General features: G+C 40.6%; 1 protein-coding gene across 3 annotated transcripts; it reads right to left on the bottom strand.

Annotated features, from left to right (window-relative positions):
- Positions 1-846: 846 nt before the first annotated feature.
- LOC132130149 (inositol-trisphosphate 3-kinase C-like) lies at positions 847-21,262 on the bottom strand. 3 transcript variants are annotated; one of them, XM_059541816.1, is made up of 8 exons: positions 21,245-21,262; positions 10,135-10,700; positions 4,498-4,576; positions 4,098-4,311; positions 3,021-3,225; positions 2,760-2,861; positions 1,500-1,571; positions 847-1,413 (listed from the first exon to the last, which is right to left on the bottom strand). In XM_059541816.1, exons 2-8 carry the CDS (start codon positions 10,507-10,509, stop codon positions 1,207-1,209), a joined length of 1,254 nt encoding a protein of 417 aa, XP_059397799.1. In that variant the 5' UTR covers positions 10,510-10,700; positions 21,245-21,262; the 3' UTR covers positions 847-1,206. The 3 variants fall into 3 exon arrangements, with proteins under 3 accessions (XP_059397799.1, XP_059397798.1, XP_059397801.1); XM_059541815.1 differs by lacking the exon at positions 21,245-21,262 and having other exon boundaries at positions 10,135-10,987; XM_059541818.1 differs by lacking the exon at positions 21,245-21,262 and having other exon boundaries at positions 4,498-4,573; positions 10,135-10,986.
- Between the last annotated feature and the right edge of the window lie 1,444 nt (positions 21,263-22,706).

The following is a 22,706-nucleotide window of genomic DNA, read 5'->3' as shown; positions in this document are numbered from 1 at the left end:
CCTCTGAAGCACAAGGATTTTCCTGATCCTAGTTTCATTTGATTTGTTACAGCCAGATAGGTCTTATTATTCAGATTTTTTTAAATTTGCTTTCATGTCTGTCATTGATCATTTGGTGCTACTACGTACATTTTTCCATTGTGCTCCCAATTTAATTAAGAGCACAAGTGGTCCTAAACAAACATTAAGCATGGAGCCCTGTTTATTCCTTTGTATGGCTTTGAAACATCACATCAGAATGAAAGAACAATCACATCATATTTATGTTTATTGTGCTGACAGTCAAACACCTTTACAAAATTAGCCAGAATGGAAAAAGATTATATAGTTATCATCAGAACCCAGAACTGCAAAACTAATAGAGCCAGGACAATAAAGCTCCCAACATGATGATCACAAGTCGTTTACTTATTATACAGTACAAAACCTTCAAATTAAAAGTGCAAACCCTGAATTTGTGCATAAGGAGCACTAGCTCAAATATCCCACACACCCTTCTCAGTCAAATTGGCATACATTTGCTATTAACAGTGGCTGTTTAGCATCTGATTAAGACAGAACACTTTTTTAAATGTTTTCTTATATCAGGAGTTATGCAATGTTATTAAAACAGTACTAAGAAAGGTGCAAGAGGTTTTTTGTTGTTCTGTGATTTCATTCAGCTTCAGTTTATGGGACTGTTAATAGTGTGCACTTCAATTCAGTTAATCCCCACACAAATTAGACACATTTGGTCACAAAAATGAAGCAAAACGCAGGAAAAATATCTGGGAACTATCACAGACAGGCTATGAAGTTCCAGATGTTCATTAGTATTCAAAAGTATAGCTTTTTTTTCGCATCTTAATATATCTATCAAAACAACACGACTGTAATGATTTTCACCAGCAGTTAATGTTCATAAAACTAAGCTAATCTTTTGCCAATCAACCCCTAAGAGCAAACTGCTTAAATAAAAATCTATTTACAGTGTAAAAATACATGCAGCTTTTCAAAAGCAGTGATAACAACCATATAGTGAGAGGCTTCAGCAGGTATATTCACAAGCTTAGATGTTCATAAGTAGGACTTGTAGTAATTGTTGAGGCAAGTCAGTCCATTCCATCGATTCTCTCCTACCTTCATATATTATCCATGTAGAAACAAAAAGAGGGAAATCAGACAGTCTGTGCAAAAAATGACAATTCTGAAGATCCACAATGCCTTTCATTTCTCCGGAAGCATGTTGGTCAGAATGTCAATGAAATTGTCCAGGCCCCAGAGGTACCCGTCCTCTCTGTTGCCCTCCACCCATGGGCTGCGATGGTCCAGGGTGAGAGGGGGCGGCATGGGCACAGTCTTCCCAAAGTCAATCATCCAGATTCCAGCCTTGCCAGTCAGATCATGGATAAATAATAAGGAGCTGCCCACCACCTGCAGGAAAACACACAAGACCATCCCTATTAGTGCCTGTATGATTCCTGAACAAAGTGCATCTGGAAAATGAAGATGCCTCTCACCTCATGTGCTTTAAAGAAATTGGATTTCTCCAGCACAGCTCGCAGTTCCTTCAGGCGTTGTTGGTAACTTCTCTGTGTGAACAGAAGAGCTAAACAATTAACTTGTTTACTTAATAGTTAAACGGATTAATGGTTAAAAGAGGCACAGGCAGAGGAACCATTATTTAAACCAAACAGCCATAACTCTTTTCTGTACCCACTATTTGAAAAATGTACAAATGCAATAAAAGTATCGGTATCGGTACTCGTTATCGGCAAGTACCAAAAATCAAAGTATCGGTATTGGGCGAGTACTGAAAAAAGTGGTATCAGTGCATCCCTAATTAAAAACTACGTATATTCAACATGTTTAAAAGCAAGATGTAAAATAGAATTCATTTTAGTTATACACACAATAAGAATATATAATTGCATTTCACTAGTTCACGCTTACATATAATTAGCTGAGGTATGGTATGCGTATTTGGCTCGCTGTCCGGGGAAGGGCTCCGAGCTCGGGAATGGCCCGAACCTAGAGTACCCCCCCTTCCCCGTCTATTTATAAAGTGAACTCGAAGTGAGGAGATGGGGTGGAGGAGGGATGCTGATAAACCGTCAATGGATAGAGGCAAGTCAGCGATATTTATACTATGGGATTGATTACTTGATTATGGTCCACCTGTGTTGATTAGGCTAAGTATCTGACGCGCTCCTCCCGAATCTTATTAATAAAATTACATTTATCTACTCATATTTTAACAAAACATTAAAAAAAAAAAAAAAAAAACACACAAAAATGTTATTCCCAAGAAACAAATAGTTTGTCTTCATGATTATAATAATCAATAATTATAATTTCTATTTATAAATACTGTAAATAAATTCACATTTAAATGAATAAATAATGAATATATTGTAAAAAAGAAGATTCTAATATATTGCCAATACAAATTTGTGCTGATATTTAAATTCTGTTTTATACAATAAGCATTTTTATTTTTCATTTAAATTCAATACTATTTTGTCTAATTAAAATTTTAAATCAAACATTTTAAAAGCTGCAAGTGAATTCAGGCATCATAAAATTATAATGCACAGAAATATTCCAGTTGTATGGAAAGAAAATATTACATTTAACAATTGTATAATAATAAAAAACAAATTTTATTTAAATCTTAACTGTACATAAACAATTAAATATTCATATCAATAAATCAATACATAATATATATATATATACATACATATACATTTTTTTATTGTTCTAACAAAAATCCATACCAAGATTAACATGTTGTTGTCAACAAAATCCTCCAGGGCTTGGATGATCTCATCTTTGTACTTTGTTCTCTTGAAGTTAGTGTTACATGTGCCATCTGATTTCTGAAGAAAGATTAAATATGTCAAGACATTCTACAGAAGGCCAAACAAAAAACGAAACTAATAAAGATCAAATAAGATACTAAGCATTTTTGGTCAGTATTGTTTTGTATAGTTTATTGACCTTTGTATAAATTCAGAGGTTTCCTGAATCATATCTACCTTGATGCCTTCGATGCGAAAGCCCAGCGTGGCTGTTGAGCTGAGTGTTTCCCTCCACTGCATGTATCTGGTTTTGAGTACTGCCTGCTGGGCCCGCTCCTCCTCAGTAGGGGCGTCTGGGTCCACTGCAATCATTTTTTCATACATGTCTTTGCGTGGCTGAGGACACTCGCAGGCCTTCCTCAACTCTTCCTCCAAGTAAGTCCTAAAAGCACATGCAGTAAACAGGTCAACATTACCATAGGAATAATTATTTAGTATGGAAACATTGTCAATGGTTTGTTAGAACTGGCTTAACAGGATTGGTCCACTATGATATGAAAATGCTTCTGGGCACCAGTCATCATATTTCCACTATGGTTTGGACACTGCCGTCAACCATCTTAAGGTGATGACACACGGGCCAACTTTTTGAGCAATGCTGCTGGGCAACCAAGTGAGTCACAAGTCCCAAGATCCATCTAAAGAATCCAGATAGAAACTGTTGTTCATTCTCAATGGGAAAGTGCCCAAGCAACATTGCTCTGCAACACTGCCTGGCAGCAATGCTAAAAAAAAGTTGCCCCGTGTATCATCACCTTTAGCCACAGACGTCAAACCAAGAGTCCCTATTATGACAGCACTGATGATAATTATAAGCTCCAGTCTGAATGCCTAACTGCAACAATTTCTGAATTTCTGTGTTGATGATAATAAGTGCTTTCGAGTTGTATCACCTGAGAAGTTTTGAGCTAAATGAAAATGTTACATTCGATTTTTGTAAAAAATTCAGTTAATTTACTAACAGTGTTTTCATGCAGTCATATGTAAATACAGCTGTGCCATGACTAAAATATATTTTTAGCTTGCCAGTGCATTATTTTTGGCATCACCTGCTCCTAAACCACACATTAATACAAAAATAGACTGTGGTTGGTTGCTTTGCAAGCTGGTTAGATTGCCTCTTCCTGTTTGAGTGGAAGGTCTTAGCTAAAAAAAAAAGCTGCAGTTTGCACCAGTTTTACCAGTTCTGCAAGAAAAAAAAAAAAAGTACTTTGATAAGTGCTGAATTGCTGAATTTATAAATCACATCCTCACCGGCTCCCCATTTTGCAGTCCATGATGCAGGGCGAGTCAAAGTCAGCAAGGAGGTCGTCCATGAGGTTGTAATCCTGCTCTTCATGCTGAGTCACACCATAGTATCCAGGAACGAAGGGCCGCAGTGAGTCGCTCATGAGCTGCAGAAAACACTGATGCTCGCACTCGCAGTACTTCTTCAGCAGCCTTCCATCACTCCCCGTCTGAAAATTTCCTATAGTCGGAAAAAAAGGAATCACCCAACATGGCAACAAAAACACCACGTAAGACAAAGAAGGTATTTAGCTTTATATCCATATCACATGACCATACAGCAAAAAATAATTCAAGTCTTCAATGTGAAAATGTGAGCTTTCAGACATTGAAAATCAGAAAAAGTTCAAGGATCACCAATAACAACCTGCATGGCCGACCACCTGCACCCAGGGAGAGCGCTTTTTCACTGGAAGTGGAGACCAGTTCACCATATTCTTTGACTTCTTCCACAGATCAGTCTTAGAAGAGGAGATATGAAAGAAAGAAAAGATGAATGAGACTTAACACCCAACGACTAGGAGCCACCGCATGGTACACAATGGTTCTGTACAGGGCTGTTTGCTGCTAGAGACTACTCTTTTCTTCTCTTTTGTTCTCATTATTTATAGTGTGAGCTGCACTGGGGCAACGAGTGCATTCGGTCGACTTCAGACTTCAACAACTCCCTCTCCTCTACTAACAACAGGTCGAGTTTCACCCCATGTGGCAAATCATTGACAGCAATCTCGGACTAAACAAAGTCATCAAGCAATACCAAGTGATTAAGAAATAGCTTATCTTATAAGGAGGTTCATGAAACATTTACAGATGGGACTTGTTTTGTCGCCAGTTCAAATGAAGGAGCCAGTGTGGCCACTCACATAAATCACAGTGCCAACAAAGAGGTAAAAGTTTTGAGGTAAAACACTGTTTAAAATTTTTTTTTTTTTACAAGTATTATGAATTCATAGGTGTGTTTTTTTGGGGGGTACTTCACATTTTACAACCTGAAGTAAACTTCCTTGTCAAATTATTAGCTAATATACTGGACTTATTGACCTAAGACAAGTGATAGTTCCCACATAAAAGAAAATTCTACCTTCATTTATCCACCTTTTCCTTGTTCCAAACCTGTATAAAAATTACTTTCTTCTATGGAACACAAAAGATGTTATCTTTTGTGATCTTCTGGTGACCATTGACTTGCACTGTATTGTTAAAAAAAAAAAAAAAAAAAAACGACCAAAAACAAATACTAAGATAGTTCTCAAAATACATCTTTATATTCCTAAGAAACAATTCATACATGTTTGGAAGAACATGGCGGTAAGTACATGATAACATTTTTAGGGTAAACTATCCATCTAAAAAATCAGATCTGCTGCTCACCCACCTCTTCCCGAGCCCTCAGTATGAAGCCACTTAACCTCCAACCCTGTACAGTTTTCTCTTCTCTCCAAGTTCAAACACACACTCACTCTTGACTAGTGGTAAACCAGTCAGACAAGAATGACATCCTCCAGAACAAAGCAGGAGAGCCCCACCATACAGAGCTGGAGGTAAATCCATCTGTTGACCTTTTCAATTCAGTTCGGCATTCAATCGCTATTGTGATTTTCTCAATGGGAGTTTTATTTGTACCTTAATGACCCATAGAATCAAATCCCATGATTCAATTATATCATCAAAAGGATTGGAGACTGTATCACTCCTACAACAGCACAATGCAGATTATATAAAAACACCTTTATAGTAGCAATGATATATATTCCTTGTTGATTTTAGAACACATTGAGTTTATTTGATTCACTGTTATTACAATGATGTTGGCTGCTCTGCTTTCACTGGAACATCTTAAGAGACATTTGTACTACTCACATGCACTTCTTTACAATACAAACATCGAACTCCAATATCATTGGGACCAGTGGTGTAATGTAACGAAGTAAAAATGCTTTGTTACAGTATTTTTTTGGGATTAACGTTATCTGTACTTCACTTGAGCTTTTATATTTCAGCCAACTTTTACTTTTACTCCACTACATTTCCCAGAAGCATATTCGTTACTCGCTACAAAATAGTCAGAAGAATACAGACTGCAGGAAAGCAGGTTTGATGAATCAGTGGTCTGGCATTTGCAAGTTAGACTCCTAAAAACACCTTTGCTCATGTGCAAACAAGTGCGCGCACAACCAAGGATGATTTCATTTCCCGCTCAAATCGAGGAGTGTGCAATATACAGCATCGTCTGCAATAATATGGTAAGTGTTGTTTTAATGATGTGCAATCCGACGTTATCAAGTAGCTGTATCACCAAATCAGAGTGCATGCACGTTGATTTATTAGTCTATTAAAATTCAAAATTGTAGACAGCAAGAATGCTTCTGTATGCTTGTTATATTTATATAATTAAATGTAGGCTTAGTTAACTTAATCTATGTGAAACAAAGAGTAGTTACCGTTTTTGTGCAGATGCATGAACACATTTAATAATCATTTTATATATACACAAGTTCATACAACATATACAAGTTCAGTAAAGCAATAAGTGACTTACATTTTAGACATAATATTGATTGTTTTTGCTCAATGTTGCTAACGAAAATAATTCCGAACAGATCACAGCACTGTTTTGCATCTCTGAGCAATGAACAGTGTTTACTTAATGAATGAATCAGCTTTTTGAACGAATCGAATAAATGATTCAGTGATTCACTCCTTTGATTTTGCTGATGATCTGGCTCTAGTTTCACACACTCACCAACACATGCAAGAGAAAACAACACGTCTCAGCTACTTTGCACAGCAAGTTGGCCTGAAGATAAACCAGAGGAAATCTGAAGTAATGGTGCTAAACATCCTAGATCCATTACCGATACATGTGAATGGAGAAGCTCTACTAACAACAAATGAGTTCACCTATCTTGGGAGTACTGTAAGATACGATGGGGGTGCACACAATGACATTAAAAACAGAATCAACAAAGCCAGAAATGCATTCAGAATGCTAAACAACATATGGAAGTCTCAGCAGTATAGAACCAAGATAAAACTAAAATTATATCAGAGCTGCGTTCTATCCACCTTACTGTATGGCGCAGAATGCTGGAGAATGACAGCAAGTGACATATGCCAACTGTCAGTCTTCCACACAAGGAGTCTGAGAAGAATCTGTCGGATTTTTTGGCCAAGCAAGATATCAAATGAGGATCTATTAACAAGATGTCAACAAGATAGCATGGGTAGCATTGTAACAAAGCGGCGCTGGAACTGGATTGGCCATATTTTGAGAAGAGAGCAAGACAGCATCCCAAGAGTAGCCCTTCATTGGACACCCGAAGGTAGAAGAAAGAGAGGACGACCAAAGATCACCTGGCGTCGTACAGTAGAGGAAGAAATGAAATATATGAACCTGACATGGGGAGATGTCCAGAAAATAGCCCAGAATCGACCAGAATGGAGGACCTTCGTTGCTGCCCTACATGCCAGAGGCATAATGGGCAGTAAGTAAGTAAGTAAGTAAGATTCACTCCTTAACACGGTCAAATGCTTTGTTTCTGATTGAATCAGCCGTTTTAATGAATCGGTTGAATCTCAATGACTCACTCATTAACATTTACATGAGCCCCTTTCACACTGCCATTCCGGCAAATACATGGGTAAAGTGTTCCGGCAATTGTTCCCGTGTCGCTAGATTTTGCACTTTCACACTGCCAGTGATTACCCGGGATATGTGCGTGCTTTCACACACAACCAGTAAAGATCCCGTAACGACACGTGACATCAGGGCGTGACGTGTAATGTATGAGTTGAAAATGCTAGGCAGGTTATACTTTCACTGAAGCAAGCAAACGATCTTGGCGTCAGCGCGGAAAGTGAGGAACTAACTGATCTCTACTTCATTACAGTTTGCACATATTTTTTTGTCGCGAACGTTGATCTTTCTTCAATACAGCCGCTAAAAGAGTCGCACGATAACGCACGTCATCACTTCGACACGGCATTAGATCTGGCTTTTGTTCACACAGCGCTCGTCCCAATGTTACTAGGTCCCCGACCTGGGTTCAATGCCGGAATCAATCACGGGACGTGGTTGCTTTCACACAGAAGGCGACCCGGCAATGTTCCGGCAATATGCCGGGTCCGACGTGCAGTGTGAAAGGGGCTTTGCTGTCACCTACTGGCGGTTTTAATTTTACATTTTTGAAACATTTTATGGTTTTAAATTATTTAAAATTTCAGTATTCAACTTTTTGTTAAAAACAAAACATTAGGCCTATTTATACATATGTATCTGCAGTTTAAATGCATCCATGTCCCCACTGAGATACATAAACCGTGTAAATTCCTGTTTTTATACAGTCTAAATACATGCTATTTCAGATGCAGATTCCAGAAATGTTTTATGTTGGAATGAAAGACACTAAGTATCGGATGAAGTGCTTCTTATTCTTACCCAAAAATACAAAATGGAAGAAATAGTGAAAACTGAACACAATCTTGCTACTCAAGCTGTGTATGAACATTTTTATAAATATATTTAACTGCTTCTTTTCCATTTTGCATTTACTTGTACTTTTACTTTCAGTACTTAATGTACATTTAAGATTTAAAAAATACTTTTTGTACTTTTAGTACAATAAATATTACATACTTTAAGACTTTTACTCAAGCAATATTCTAAACGGTGACTTCAGCTTTTACCAAAGTCATTTTCTGGTAAGATATCTGTATAATATGTGTTTAATTGTGTATGACTTTCAGGTACTTTATCAGAAACATAAGAGGAAAAAAGTAGTTTAGAAAAACGTGTGGAATTTTCCTCTTCATTCAGAAGCAATGATCTCATGACCTGAAACCTGTAGTGTTAATCAGTTATCATGAGGATTGCTCAAGTGCATATTATAATCTGATGCATACACCTGTGTGCACACTTATATTCAATGCACCTGCAATCAAAAAAGCTACCATGGTTCCGTTTGTTAACATTGGTTAATCACAACAATTAACAAGAACTAACAAAGAAAGAATACTTCAAAAACATTTATTGATATAACAAATATTTAAACATTTACTAGATTACTAAAATCAAAATGTGTAACACTTAATATTGTTTAATGGACCTGTGCTCACAGGAACTAATAATGATCAGTTGTATTTTTAGTAAATGTATTGTTAGTTAACAAAATAAATCACAAAAATTACCACGTTAACATGTTTTGGAGTATCATGATAGGACCAAGGTACAGTATAGTTAGTATCCAGCTACAAGTATACATCAAATAGAGCTACTAAATGAATAGACACTAGAAACTATTATTTAGACACTTTTATGTAGTCCTAAGTGACTAGTTAGTAGCATGTTACTAGTAATTTTACTAATAATTGTCATTATATATGACAATAAAAAATAAATTAAACAGTATCTAGTCAGTTAAAATGTTATTAATACCAATAGATGTGTACTAGTGTCATGCAAATAGGTAGCTTCTATTAAACAAGTACTAGTAAAGCTGAAATAAAAAAGCAAGTATTTTAATACAGGACCTATATTCACTTATTAAACTGACATTACCGTAGTTTTCAAGGGTGTAAAAAACGGAGAAATTGTACTCAAGTTCGAGTATAAATACTATGACAAACATTTGACTCAATTAAAAGTCTAAGTAGCCTACCTATAAATGATAATTTAAAAAAAATTAAAATAAACATTTCTTGAATAGACTTTTGATACTTGAAAGTGCAGAACTCTAGTAAAGTACAAATTGCTTACATAAGTAGACCTATAGTAGTAAAGTAACCTACTAATACTCAAATACTGTACACCTCTGCATAGTGACTAACTGAATAGATTCTAATGAAAACTGGAATAAGTAAAAAATAAAATACAAGACTGGACGCTAATGGATTATTCACACAAAAAAATAATAATTAAAAAAACGGCTTACTGGTAGCTTAACATAAAAATAGATAACGTTACATGTTAAAATAGATCGTCTTGTTAAATAGTTTTGATTCTCACCGTGAGCGCTTCACCTGAAGACTGATTATATTCGCCGTAACCAGATAAATCTTCTTCGCACTCCTCAAAAGAAGAAGCTGGCGAGAGGCCGGTTGAGGACGAGATGGACAGTTTTCTCAGCGCCAGGGACGAGGCGGGGGAGCCGCTGAGCCCGCTGTCCGAGCAGATGGACTCCTCATCGGGGTGATGGGAGCCCGAGCAGGGTCCGCGGGGGATCTGGTCACACTCCGGGACACTCGGCTCGCAGGTAACGACCAGTTCAGGTACAGCAACGCGAGCGCGTCTGGAGAGCTGCTCCACTGGCTCCTCGGGATGGCTGTGGTGGACATCACCCATACCAGCGCAGGGTGCCGGGGAATCGGGCGTTTTAGTCATCACGCTGCTTCTGATCTACAAGAGCATTGAGGTTGTTGATGGGTTTATCCAGATTAGGACCAAACCCAGGCGTAACCAGCTTGCGCTGGGCACTGCCGCACCTTGCGTATGACGCGTTGCGCTGCTGCAGAATAAAAGCAATACTGGGCCACTCTCAACGTTAAGGTGCCGTGATCACATTCTTTTAGCCTCTGAAAATAATAATAATAACCACCTGAAATATTTAAAGAACTCACAAATATTTACGTACAAACAACACTGATGCAGCTTTCAGCAATAATGTAAAATGTATTATTTACTCAGTGCATTGGCGTATTGTTAAAGAGTAACGTTAACAGACTGTACATCTTTGCCCCGCCCACTTATATTTAAAGCAACAGAGCCAAAAATGAACAGGTCAAAAAACATTAAATTAGATTAACAGCGCCACCTAACCTGTCGTCGACAACGTCCTTAAATTCTGTTTTAAAAACCTCAGTACAGGATGAAATCATTTGTGCCTCGATGCTTTTCTTAATAGACCATTAATATATTTAATAATGTCTCTAAAAGAGAGCGGTTTGTTTTTGGATAAAGTACTTAAAGGTACCGATCACTCAAAAATAAAACCTTTTGATATGTTTAAGTATGCGAAGATCAATAAATATTTCACAGTTCATGAAAGTTGCCCACACAATGTTCGGGAGCCATGCAACAACAATCATGTAAACAACAGGGTGAAAAACAAGTCATTATTTAATGGAAATCTTGACATGCTGTCACGATAAAGCAAAGTTTGGTACTGTAAAATTAAAAGTATTTTTAGTCCAACTGATGCAGTCACTAAAATTCCTTTATCTGCGACTATTCAGGACAGCTCATATAGCAGATGGTAATCTATTGACCACCATGTCATTTTATAAATCAAGAGAGGTTTAAAAATTCTGACATCATTAGCACAATTAAGAAACAATTTAATGCATTTGGTATTCAACATACAAGATTTTGGTGGGGTCACATTAACAATAAGAGACACAGACTTTGTGAGAGATGGCAAAAATTATTAAATGGCCACAACTGATGCAATGTTAGATGCCAAAAGACAGGATCTCTGCAGCAGCTTTCATTTATTCATTTGGCAGATGCTTATGTAAAGCAACTTACATAAAGATATTTTATCACTACCTTGGTAACAAATCTGTAACCCTGGTGTTGCTAATGCCATGCCCTATCAGTTTATTTATGGGATCAATAACCTGTATAAAAAAATGCATTTCACATTCTGTTAAAGGGATAGTTCACTCTCAAATTAAATTTTGATATGTTTTAGCTTACCTCAAGGACATCCAAGATGTAAGTTTCTTTGTTTCCTCAGTATTTCCCATTTTGATATTTTTAGGCCCAACCGTTCTTGTCTGTGACTCACATAATGGATGTCTATGGTCACCACCTCAAAGAGCATGCACAGAGGAGTCAAAATTAAACAATTCCCCATCATAAGTACACATTGATGACCTAATACACGAACAGTATTTATATCGTTTTTACCTCTTGTCAGGGCCAGCAGTCCAATCCCTTGCAAAAGTTAGTTACTCGTGCCGTAGAACGTTGTACCAGGGCAAATAAAAAAAAACTCCACAGGACTCCAATGTCAAAAGATAACAAAAATGACCGTTTATTCAGGTCCCACAGTGAAATCTTCTTACAGGAGTAATAAAATAAATGTTTCCTAAACCAAAAATAATGCTGTCTGATGTTTCTAAGACAATGTAACGTCCATAGGCTACGGTAAGAAAACTATATCGCTCAGGTCCTAATTCACAGCTGGCTCCGAGCGTCCAAAGTTAGTTATGACGCTTCAACGGTCTTGCGGGAAACCAGCACAATTCTCTTAAAGGGGCGGTAGCCCTAAATTCAACCTAAACCTTGAGCTAAACAGAAAATGGTTTTCGTTGTTTCCAAATCACTAAACAGCATTTATAATTCAAATTATATCAATGATCGTTTTCTGAAAACCTCCTTAACATTACTAAGAAACATAACTGAGAAATAATAATATTTTAATAAAGTTATGTTTGACTACTATTAGCAATAAGCTATTAATGTAGTAATATAAACCTTATAAATTAAATATAAGGTTATTCCATATTCCAAATAATATGTACAGTGTTTTGGCTCCTATATTCCGGCCCCTAATTTTTCTTATTTCAGAAAAAATTACCTTAAAAAACAACAAGGAGTCAACAAACTTAAACTAATAACTAATAACTGTCGAGTGTCTCTGTAGCCGTCTTCAGCACCGCCTCATGCAGCTTCTTGGAGAAGACAGACCTTGGTAATGGGTCTATCTAATGTGGTTGTCTTCGTCTTGATGCGGACCCGGCGCACGAGCCCGTGCGCGTCTGGAACCACCTCGATGATCTTACCAAGGACCCAGGAGTTGCGGGGCGCAGAATCATCGACGATCAAGACAATGTCCCCCTCAGCGAAGTTCCGGGAAGCACGAGTCCACTTCTGCCTTTCCTGTAACTGCGGGAGGTATTCTCTTGTCCATCGCTTCCAGAATATGTCGGCTATATACTGGACCTGTTTCCACCTCCTGCGGGCATAGACATCCTCCTTCATAAAGAGGCCTGGTGGCAGGGAAGGCTTTGATTGAAGAAGCAAGAGGTGATTGGGGGTAAGCGCTTCCAGGTCTGATGGGTCATTAGAGGCTTTGGTTATAGGTCGACTGTTGATGATGGCTTCTGCCTCACACAAGACAGTGTGCAGGCCTTCCTCATCCAGAGTCTGAAGCCTTACAATGCTACTGAGGATCTTCCTGACTGACCGAATCATCCGTTCCCAGATGCCACCATGGTGGGAACCAGTCGGGGGGTTGAAAATCCACTGGATGCCCCTCTGACGCAGACTGCTTTCAATCCCTCCATAGCTCTCCTTAGCTCCTTCTCCGCACCCACAAAATTAGTCCCATTATCTGAACGGAGAGTTTTCACTTGGCCTCGTCTTGCTAGAAATCTGCGAAGAGCGTCAATGAATGAGTCCGTGTCCAACGATGATGCCACCTCCAGATGGACAGCACGAATAGCCAGGCAGGTGAAGATAACGCCCCACCTCTTTACTAAGCTTCTGCCCCGTTTGACTTCGAACGGACCGAAGTAGTCAACTCCAGTATAGGTGAAAGGGGGTTCATCTGGAAGTACCCTGTCCTGGGGCAAATCTGCCATCTGCTGTTGTCCAGCTGCACCATGCGAGCGTCGACATGTCACACATCTTGATAGGACTCTTCTTATAGCTGAGTGAGCACCAGGAACCCAATACTTCAGTCGCAACTTGGACAGTACATGGTTGCGACCACTGTGACCCACGCACTCATGTATATCTCTGAGTATAAGCTCCGTCACATGGAAGTCCTTAGGTAGGATGGCAGGGTGTTTCATCTCTTCAGGCATCGCTGATCTGCTGAGTCTTCCTCCTACTCTAAGGATCCCCTCCTGTAGTTTGGGTTTGAGTTTGTAGATTTGACTGCTCATCTTAACGTTTTCACCTTTCCGAAGTACAGGATCTCCTCAGAGTACTTTCGCCGCTGACAGAAACGAATGATCTCAAGCTCCGCTTCCTTGAGGTTCTCCACAGTGAGGTTGGTCTTTGGAAGGCTTTCCTTGAAGATCTTCATCCTTTTCTGGACCTCAGACTGTGGAAGTGACGCATTCATCTCCTCCCTCTTACGACACAGAGTCAGCAGCGTGCTTCTCAGTTTGAGCATCCAGCTGACTGCCTTCTTCAGACGATTCCAGGAGGAGTAATACTCAAGGAACCGCTGCACTGTGTCCAACTGCTCTTCGACTGCAGTAGTGTTGACCACGGCTTTCCTTACCTCTGGGTCCTCCGTGGTTAGGTCCCCATGGTTGTCTGGGTTCTGTGGCCATTCCTCCTCTGGCTTTGTGAGAAAGTCCGGCCCCTTTATCCATGACTCATTGCGCAGGAAAGATCTCACGTCAAGTCCTCTTGACGCAATGTCAGCAGGATTCTTGGCTGTATTTACATGTCGCCATTGTCTTACTTCTGACAGCTTCAAAATCATTTCCACTCGATTAGCAACGAAGGTGCGAAATCGGCTGGTTCTATTTCCGATGTATTTGAGCACCGTGGTGCTGTCTGACCAGAACACCGATTCTTCCAAGGGGAGTTCCATTTCTGACCTCAGGGCTTTGTCCATGCGCGCTGCCATGGTAGCTGCCGCTAGTTCCATGCGTGGGATGGTGAGGGGCTTGAGGGGTGCCACCCTGGCCTTTGCCATGACGAAGGCAACGTGAAGATTGTTTTCTTCGTTCTCCTGCAGCAAGTAGCTCACTGTTCCGTAGCCTTCTTGGCTAGCATCTGCAAAGTGATGCAGCTGATTGAATATTACCTTGCCAAAGTCCCTGGGCTTGAAGCATCTAGACACTCCAAAATCCTTCAACAAGTGAAGATCCTCCAACCAGCTGTTCCATTCTTTAGCGAGGTGCTCTGGAACGTCATCATCCCATCCCAGCTTGAGTCGGCAGAGCTCCTGGAGGATTAGCTTTGCTGTCAAGACCACTGGTGCTAGAATACCCAGCGGGTCATAGATAGAGCCAACTACGGAGAGAATGCCTCTTCTTGTGGGTGGCCTCTCTTGAATAATGATCCTAAATTTGAAGTTGTCGCTCTCAATACACCATCGGACCCCCAATGCTCGTTCGACAGGTAGCATATCCAAGTCAAGATTGAGGTCTCTTAGTTCTTCAGCTCTCTCCTCCACAGGAATTGCAGACAGCACGGCTCTGCTGTTGCTTACCCACTTCGTAAGGCGGAATCCTCCTGAATGAAGGATGGCCCTCAAGTCGCTGTACATAGATACTGCTTCCTCTTCTGAGCAGACAGACTTGAGGCAGTCATCAACATAGAAGTTGCGTAGTACTGTGTCAATACTTGCATTATTGTACTGACCTCTGCTGTCGTGTGCACACTTCTGTAGGGCAAACGTGGCACAACTCGGAGATGAAGTGGCACCGAATATATGCACCCTCATTCGGTACTCTGCGATGTCTTGTTTGATGTCACCAGAGGGCCACCAGAGAAACCGCAGAAGGTCAGCATCTTCAGCCGGAACCCGTACCTGGTGGAACATGGCTTCCACATCTGCCATGACAGCCACAACTTCTTGCCGAAACCTTGTGATGACACCAAGCAGAGTACTCGTCAGATCCGGCCCCTGTAGGAGCTGATCATTCAATGTGGTGCCTTGGAAGGACGCCCCACAATCGAACACCACTCGAATCTTCAGCTTTTTAGCATGATATACGCCATGATGTGGCAAGTACCACACCTTTCCATCGCTACGGCTGATCTCTTCATTGGGAACCTTGACAGCGTAATCCTTCACGATCCAGTCTTCCACAAACGCAGAGTATTCAGCATGGAACTGAGGATTCTTTGTGAACTTCTTCTTTAAGTTGAGAGCTCGCTGTTCAGCTGCTTTCCTGTTGTTCGACATCTTGAAAACTGTGTTCCTCAGTGGTAAACCGATGCTGTAGTGACCCTCTATAGGTTTTGCTGACTGCGAGACCATTTCCAGAAACTGGATGTCCTCCCTTGACATCTCTACACGGTCGTTTTGACACTCTGGAAAGTCGATCTTGAACTGTTGATGGTTCCACAGCTCATCTAGCGTAGCCACTGATATGCGATTGGAAGTGACCTGTATGAGTCCACTAGTCGTGTCATGGCTGTTGACTCCACGGAGAGGACCATTGACAATCCAGCCCAGTCGTGTTTTTACTGCGTATGGCCCATTTTCCACGCTAGGTACCACCTGCCACGGCTCCATGGCCTTGGGTACGTCAGTCCCAATGAGAAGATCTACCTCTGCCTGAATCTTTGGGATCTTCACTTGACTGAGATGAGGCCACTTGTCTACTTCCTCTTGCAGAGGGATGTTCTGTTCACGTGCCGGGATCACCCTCTGAGAATAGATGTTGGGCAGCTCCAGGAAGCTGTTGCCATCCATGCCGCTGACTTCCAGACCAGACACCACTTGGCTGCTCACCAGCCGCTCGCCTCCCATGGTCTTCAGCAGAATACTTGTTTTCCTCCCTGTGACCTTGAGTGAGGCCATTAACTTCTCTGTGCAGAAGGTGACATTGCTGCCTGGGTCGAGGAAGGCATAAGTAGTCACAATCTTATTACCTTTCTTGGCCTTGACATGTACTGGAACGATCGCCAAAACACTATTAACATTGCCGGCCCCAGCAGCTTTGCAGGTCCTCATCTCTGCATTGATGCATCCACTTACTACTGAACTGGATTCTCCATCTGCTCGTTCCACCTTGTACTTTGTGTTTTTGGACGTGTCAGTCAATGGCTCCTTCTGTCTTGCTTCATCAGTAGCATCCTTATTCTTCTTATGGAGAACTGTCGGGTGAGTAAGCTGACACACCTGGCAGGCCATCTTCTCACCGCAGGCCTTGCTCATGTGTCCTTGTTTCAGGCAACTGAAGCATAGTCCTTTACTCTTAAGAAAGTCGATCTTCCCCTTGTGAAGAGACCTTTTCATCCTTTTGCAGTGTTCCAAGGTATGCTGTTCTCCTTGGCAGAAGAGACAAGGGGTCGAGAAAGCACACAGTGATTCTCCCTTGGGCTTTAATTTTGTCTCTGTCGGATTCTTGACTGCTGTGACTGCAGTAGTGAAGCTTCTCTGAGCACCACTCGTTCTGGCTGATTTCTCAGTCTTGTGAGCCCTTACATGGCTCTTGTTTCCATCCGTAATGTCGCCGAAGAGTGGGTGGAGGGCTTCTTCCGCTTGCTGAATCACAAAGCCGACAAGGTCCCTGAACTTAGCGCTGCGTTGCTCCTTCTCTAGGAGAGCACATGCTTTGCTTCTCCACCTCTCCCTCAGCTTATATGGAAGCTTGGCAGCGATAGCTCGCATATTGGACACACTGTCAAGCTCTTGCATGTACTCTACATCCAACATTGTGTTGAGGCATCCTGTGAGGTAAAGGCCAAAGGAGTGAAGTGCTTCTCCGTCATCTGACTTGATTGTCGGCCAGGTCAGTGCTTTGTCAATGTATGCCATTGAAATCTTAAATCCATTACCAAAGTGCTCCTTCAAGAGCCTCTTGGCTTCACGATAGCCATTTTGCGGTTCCATGTGAAAACAACTTCGTATAAGCTCTCTCGGCTGCCCGTCCGTGTACTGCTCCATGTAGTACAGCCGGTCCCTGTCACTATCCGTCTTATCCTCTACTCCATGTTCAAAGGCCCTGATGAATAGCCTGTATTCCATAGGGTCCCCCTTGAATATTGGAATCTTCTGAGGTGGCAGGGTAGCGAGGTTCTGTTGTTTCATTAGGAGGTCAATAATGGATAATGGCGAAGATTCTGGTCGCAAAGTCTCCTGTTCCGTCCTCACATCACTAGTAGGGGCTCCATGGCTACCTCTGTGAGCAGGTTCTATTCTGACTTCTGCTTGGGGAGTAGTCGTAGCTTGCCTAGGAGCTTGTGGTACCGTGTGCTTTGCTTTCTCTATGTAAGAGTTCATACCATCTTGCTGGCTAACTCTAGACCAGGCTCTGATACCTTCAAACTCCTCTAGTACTCTGCACTTAGCATCGGAGGCGGCAAGTGCGATCTGCATTTGCAACTCCTCTCTCTCAGCTTTTATCTTAGCTTCCTGTTCATCTAGTAGTTGTTTTTGTTTTAGAGTGGAAGCTCGAGCTTGTAGCTCAGCTCTCTCTAATTCAGCCTTCAGACGGGCCGCTGATGCAGAGGATGCTTTGGAATGTACTGAGGATGGTGCTTTAGACCCTTTCCTTAACTTTCTCGAAGAAATAGACACTGATGCACTATCTTCAGGAGAAATCTCCTCATTTGTCTTTTTAGCCTCGGCTATGCGCTGATGCACTTCTTTTATCCATTTATCAGCCTTAGCAGCAAAGTTATAAAACATATCGGCCTTCGGCTTAAACCATCCTTCCTGATCTGCATTCATTTCTGATGTTTCATCCAGTAACACTTTGACTGATGTATTTAGTTCACAAAACTCTCCAAACAGTTTATTGAACTCTACTGATAACATCTTCTCTACAGCTGGCAGGTTACTGTCGTCACCTTCATCCATTAACTGAGTTATCTGATTAATTTTGCTGGTTAGCTGACCTAGCTTGTTTTTCCTTTTATTAATGGCATGGCGAACTTTTTCTTCATAAGCCTTGGCTGTAACTTTAACCCGTCTAGCTTCAGTAGGTTCAGGTTGGGGGGTTGAATAGCCTGCTTGGCTCATCTTGATGAATTTAAGTTACAGTGAGAACCCAAAAATCAATTTTCCTATTTGCCTGGTGAAAACGTTTATCTATCACTCTCACAAGAGGCTGTCAGCACTTGCTACAAATAGCAGCTAAAGTTGCACCAACTTAGCTAATTAGCAACAAGCCTTTTTTAATTTTGACGTCTCCACTCAACAGAAAAGACACAAATAGCATCCACATTCTCTTTTCTTCAGTACTCACTGCCCACCAATCTGCTTATTTTCCTTCATCACAGAGCTCCAGCAGTTCGTGAATTTTGAATCCTTTTTCCTCATAGAGCACAGTTTTCTTACTATGTCAGGGCCAGCAGTCCAATCCCTTGCAAAAGTTAGTTACTCGTGCCGTAGAACGTTGTACCAGGGCAAATAAAAAAAAACTCCACAGGACTCCAATGTCAAAAGATAACAAAAATGACCGTTTATTCAGGTCCCACAGTGAAATCTTCTTACAGGAGTAATAAAATAAATGTTTCCTAAACCAAAAATAATGCTGTCTGATGTTTCTAAGACAATGTAACGTCCATAGGCTACGGTAAGAAAACTATATCGCTCAGGTCCTAATTCACAGCTGGCTCAGAGCGTCCAAAGTTAGTTATGACGCTTCAACGGTCTTGCGGGAAACCAGCACAATTCTCTTAAAGGGGCGGTAGCCCTAAATTCAACCTAAACCTTGAGCTAAACAGAAAATGGTTTTCGTTGTTTCCAAATCACTAAACAGCATTTATAATTCAAATTATATCAATGATCGTTTTCTGAAAACCTCCTTAACATTACTAAGAAACATAACTGAGAAATAATAATATTTTAATAAAGTTATGTTTGACTACTATTAGCAATAAGCTATTAATGTAGTAATATAAACCTTATAAATTAAATATAAGGTTATTCCATATTCCAAATAATATGTACAGTGTTTTGGCTCCTATACCTCTTGTACACAACCACGTCCAACTGATCTGAGTTCGCGATTGCTTCCCGATGAGACATGCGCGCGCACTCTGGCTTATCAGTCTGCGCAAGCGCAAAAGAGCCGGAAGCGATCTCTCGCGCATGCACATCACTCATTGTTTACCACACGCTACGTCACCAATCTGCACTGTCTGAAATATAATGCAGTAATTGTAATAAATTAATGTTTATAATGCACCCTATAATCGTTGCGTTTATAAAAAAAATACAACACATTACTCACTCTATTGACAGCGTGCCATTGGGTCCCTCTGGCATTGGACCTCGCCTCCAGTTTATACGTGGCAAACTAAACACAACGTGCAAAACTCTGGGTCTCAACAGCGGAGAAAACTCAGGATCTTCAGTCAGGCAGGTGTGTGTCTTGGTGTCGTCGTCTTGTTGTTGTTCCATTCGTGACAACATATGCTCTCCACTTCTGTTGGCATCTCACAACACTTGCTACTAAAACACCAACAATTTTGAAGAGATCTCTGTCTCTGAGGCTTGAAGACGTGCTGCTGCAGCGGATCGCTCCTGAGTACTTGGTCTGTGTATTCTGTTTCAAATAAATATGGTTTTGAAAAAAATTCAACTTTGTCTATGGATATATTGAAATCGTCTTCCATTGCAATTACCTGTACATCTAAATATGTTTAGATCTTCACAGTGAAAGGTAATACTTCCAAAATCTGTGTCAACCATAGGCAGTAAGTGTAAACAATGAGTGATATACACGCGCGAGAGATCGCTTCCGGCGCTTTCCGCGCTTGTGCAGACTAATAAGCCAGAGAGCGCGCGCACGTCACATCGGGAAGCAATCGCGCACTCAGATCAGTTGGACGTGGTTGTGTACAAGAGGTAAAAACGATATAAATACTGTTAGTTTTCTTACACAATCCGCTCGTTTCGTGTCTTAGGTCATCAATGTGTACTTACGATGGGGAATTGTTTAATTTTGACTCCTCTGTGCATGTTCTTTGAGGTGGTGACCATAGACATCCATTATGTGAGTCACAGACAAGAACGGTTGGACCTAAAAATATCAAAATGGGAAATACTGAGGAAACAGAGAAACCTACATCTTGGATGTCCTTAAGGTAAGCTAAAACATACCAAAATTTTATTTGAGAGTGAACTATCCCTTTAATGCTCAATGATATAAAATATAAATTCTAAAGTGGCTGTAAAGAATAGACATGAACAGCACCAATTCATAAAATGTACACAGGAATGTGTTATAAACGGTATATCCTGAGGTAAATTTTTTGGACACTTCTGGTTTACTTCAAGTCCAAAAGTTACATTAGGGATAAAGAAAACAAATGGCATTCAAGTCTCATTAGCATAAATTACATACCTGTTTAACTAGTATAAATGCTACAGACATGTCTGTACATGGTGTTTGAAAGAAATGATTGTCCAAGATTTTCAGTCTCAGTCTATGTGCAAAAAGCCTTGATCGACATCTGAATCCACCAGGATTAGTGTCCCATGTCAAGGTCCTGCAAGGCCTGGAGTCGAGCATCAACTTCTGACAGGTCAGCATCTGTCAATAGATGTGTCTGAGTAGAAAAATAAACTTAGCTTACATGCATATAGTTAAAAGAAGTCACAAATTTTCATGTACAAACAACACTGATGCAGCTTTCAGCAGGTAATAAGCGAATTTGATATTAGAACTAGTTAATTAAACATCTTTTTTTTTTTTTAAAGCTGCTTATGCTAACCAGGCAACGTTTATTTGATCAAGTAAAACAGTAATACTGTGAAATAGTATTACAATTTAATAACAATTTTCAAAAAGATATGTTAAAACATTTAGCTGACATCACATTTAACCTGGCCAGCAGTACTTGGATATGCAAGCCGTTTTGTTTATCGACTTGCCTGCTATTCAGAGGCTTAGCGAGCTCTTCAAAATCAGTTACTGATCCATCTGAAGAGCACCGACTCTTCCTGCTCTCCACAGACACACTCCTCCTCCTGCCAGCACTTCCTGCTCGCATCAGCTGAGGAATGGGCTCTCTGGAGTGTGAACGCCCTCTTTCCATCAGAGACGGTGAAGCTAACATATTCCTTCTAATCTTCCTCTGAGTGTTGGAAATAAAAGCAGACCACGTGTATTAGTTCTGAAGTTCATGTATTACTGTAAGTAGGAAATGGGTCAAGCTGCCTACAAATACAGATTATAACAAGTCAAACGGAAAAAAGACTCTCATTCTCATATAAGTGTGATCCCAAAAGTCATACACTTTACATAAAATTAAAAACTTCAAACTGAAAAGGTGAAAGTGTCTTACTACTTCATCTCAGCCTCTTTGGCATTGTTGCCGGTCTTGAATGATGCAAGTTGTAGGGTCAAACCGAGGCACTTGAGACCCTGTCATGAGAGAACACAAGACTTGCATCAAATCAAAACCCTAAAAACAGGGCCTCTGCTTTGGTTTCTTTACTTTGACCATAAAGATATTGTGTTTATCTTCACACATTTCACCTGTAAGAGATGGCGAGGGTCTTGTGATGTAATTCTGAGACCCTGAAGAGTCTGCCCTCCTAATTCTCTCCTCTGACCTCTGAGCCCTGTCCTCCATCCTCTCCCTCAACTCGGAGCGAGCTCTTACACCCAAACGAGTCAAACTAAGCCCGCTTCGGCCAGACATGACTGGAGTTGCTCGACTGTCAAAATCGGAAGAATGAGTTGATTAACATGTGCTCAAAAATGAATAAATTCAACAAACAGATTACACAGATGGCAATTAATTAAGCTTACATGCATCGTAACAAGGCCAGCTCAGTGGTTAGACTTTAAACACGTATCTGTAGAGTCCGTTCTGATGCCCTGAGTTCCTCCAGCTAACAACAAGAGTGAATTTCAACATTTATGTGGGTCCTAATTACATGTTATTTTTGGGTGGACTACCACTTTGAGGCCTTTGAC

Source organism: Carassius carassius, chromosome 47, assembly GCF_963082965.1.
Source record: "Carassius carassius chromosome 47, fCarCar2.1, whole genome shotgun sequence".
NCBI classification, from domain to species: Eukaryota; Metazoa; Chordata; class Actinopteri; order Cypriniformes; family Cyprinidae; genus Carassius; species Carassius carassius.
This window is presented reverse-complemented; position numbering and strand designations above follow the sequence as displayed.

Excerpts from the sequence above, each read along its gene's own strand:
- LOC132130149 (XM_059541816.1), bottom strand. The coding sequence starts at position 10,509 with ATGACTAAAACGCCCGATTCCCCGGCACCCTGCGCTGGTATGGGTGAT. Across the intron at positions 2,862-3,020 it reads TTCGCATCGAAGGCATCAAG|AAATCAGATGGCACATGTAA; the intron begins GTAGATATGATT and ends ATCTTTCTTCAG. Across the intron at positions 1,414-1,499 it reads ATTTCTTTAAAGCACATGAG|GTGGTGGGCAGCTCCTTATT; the intron begins GTGAGAGGCATC and ends GTTTTCCTGCAG.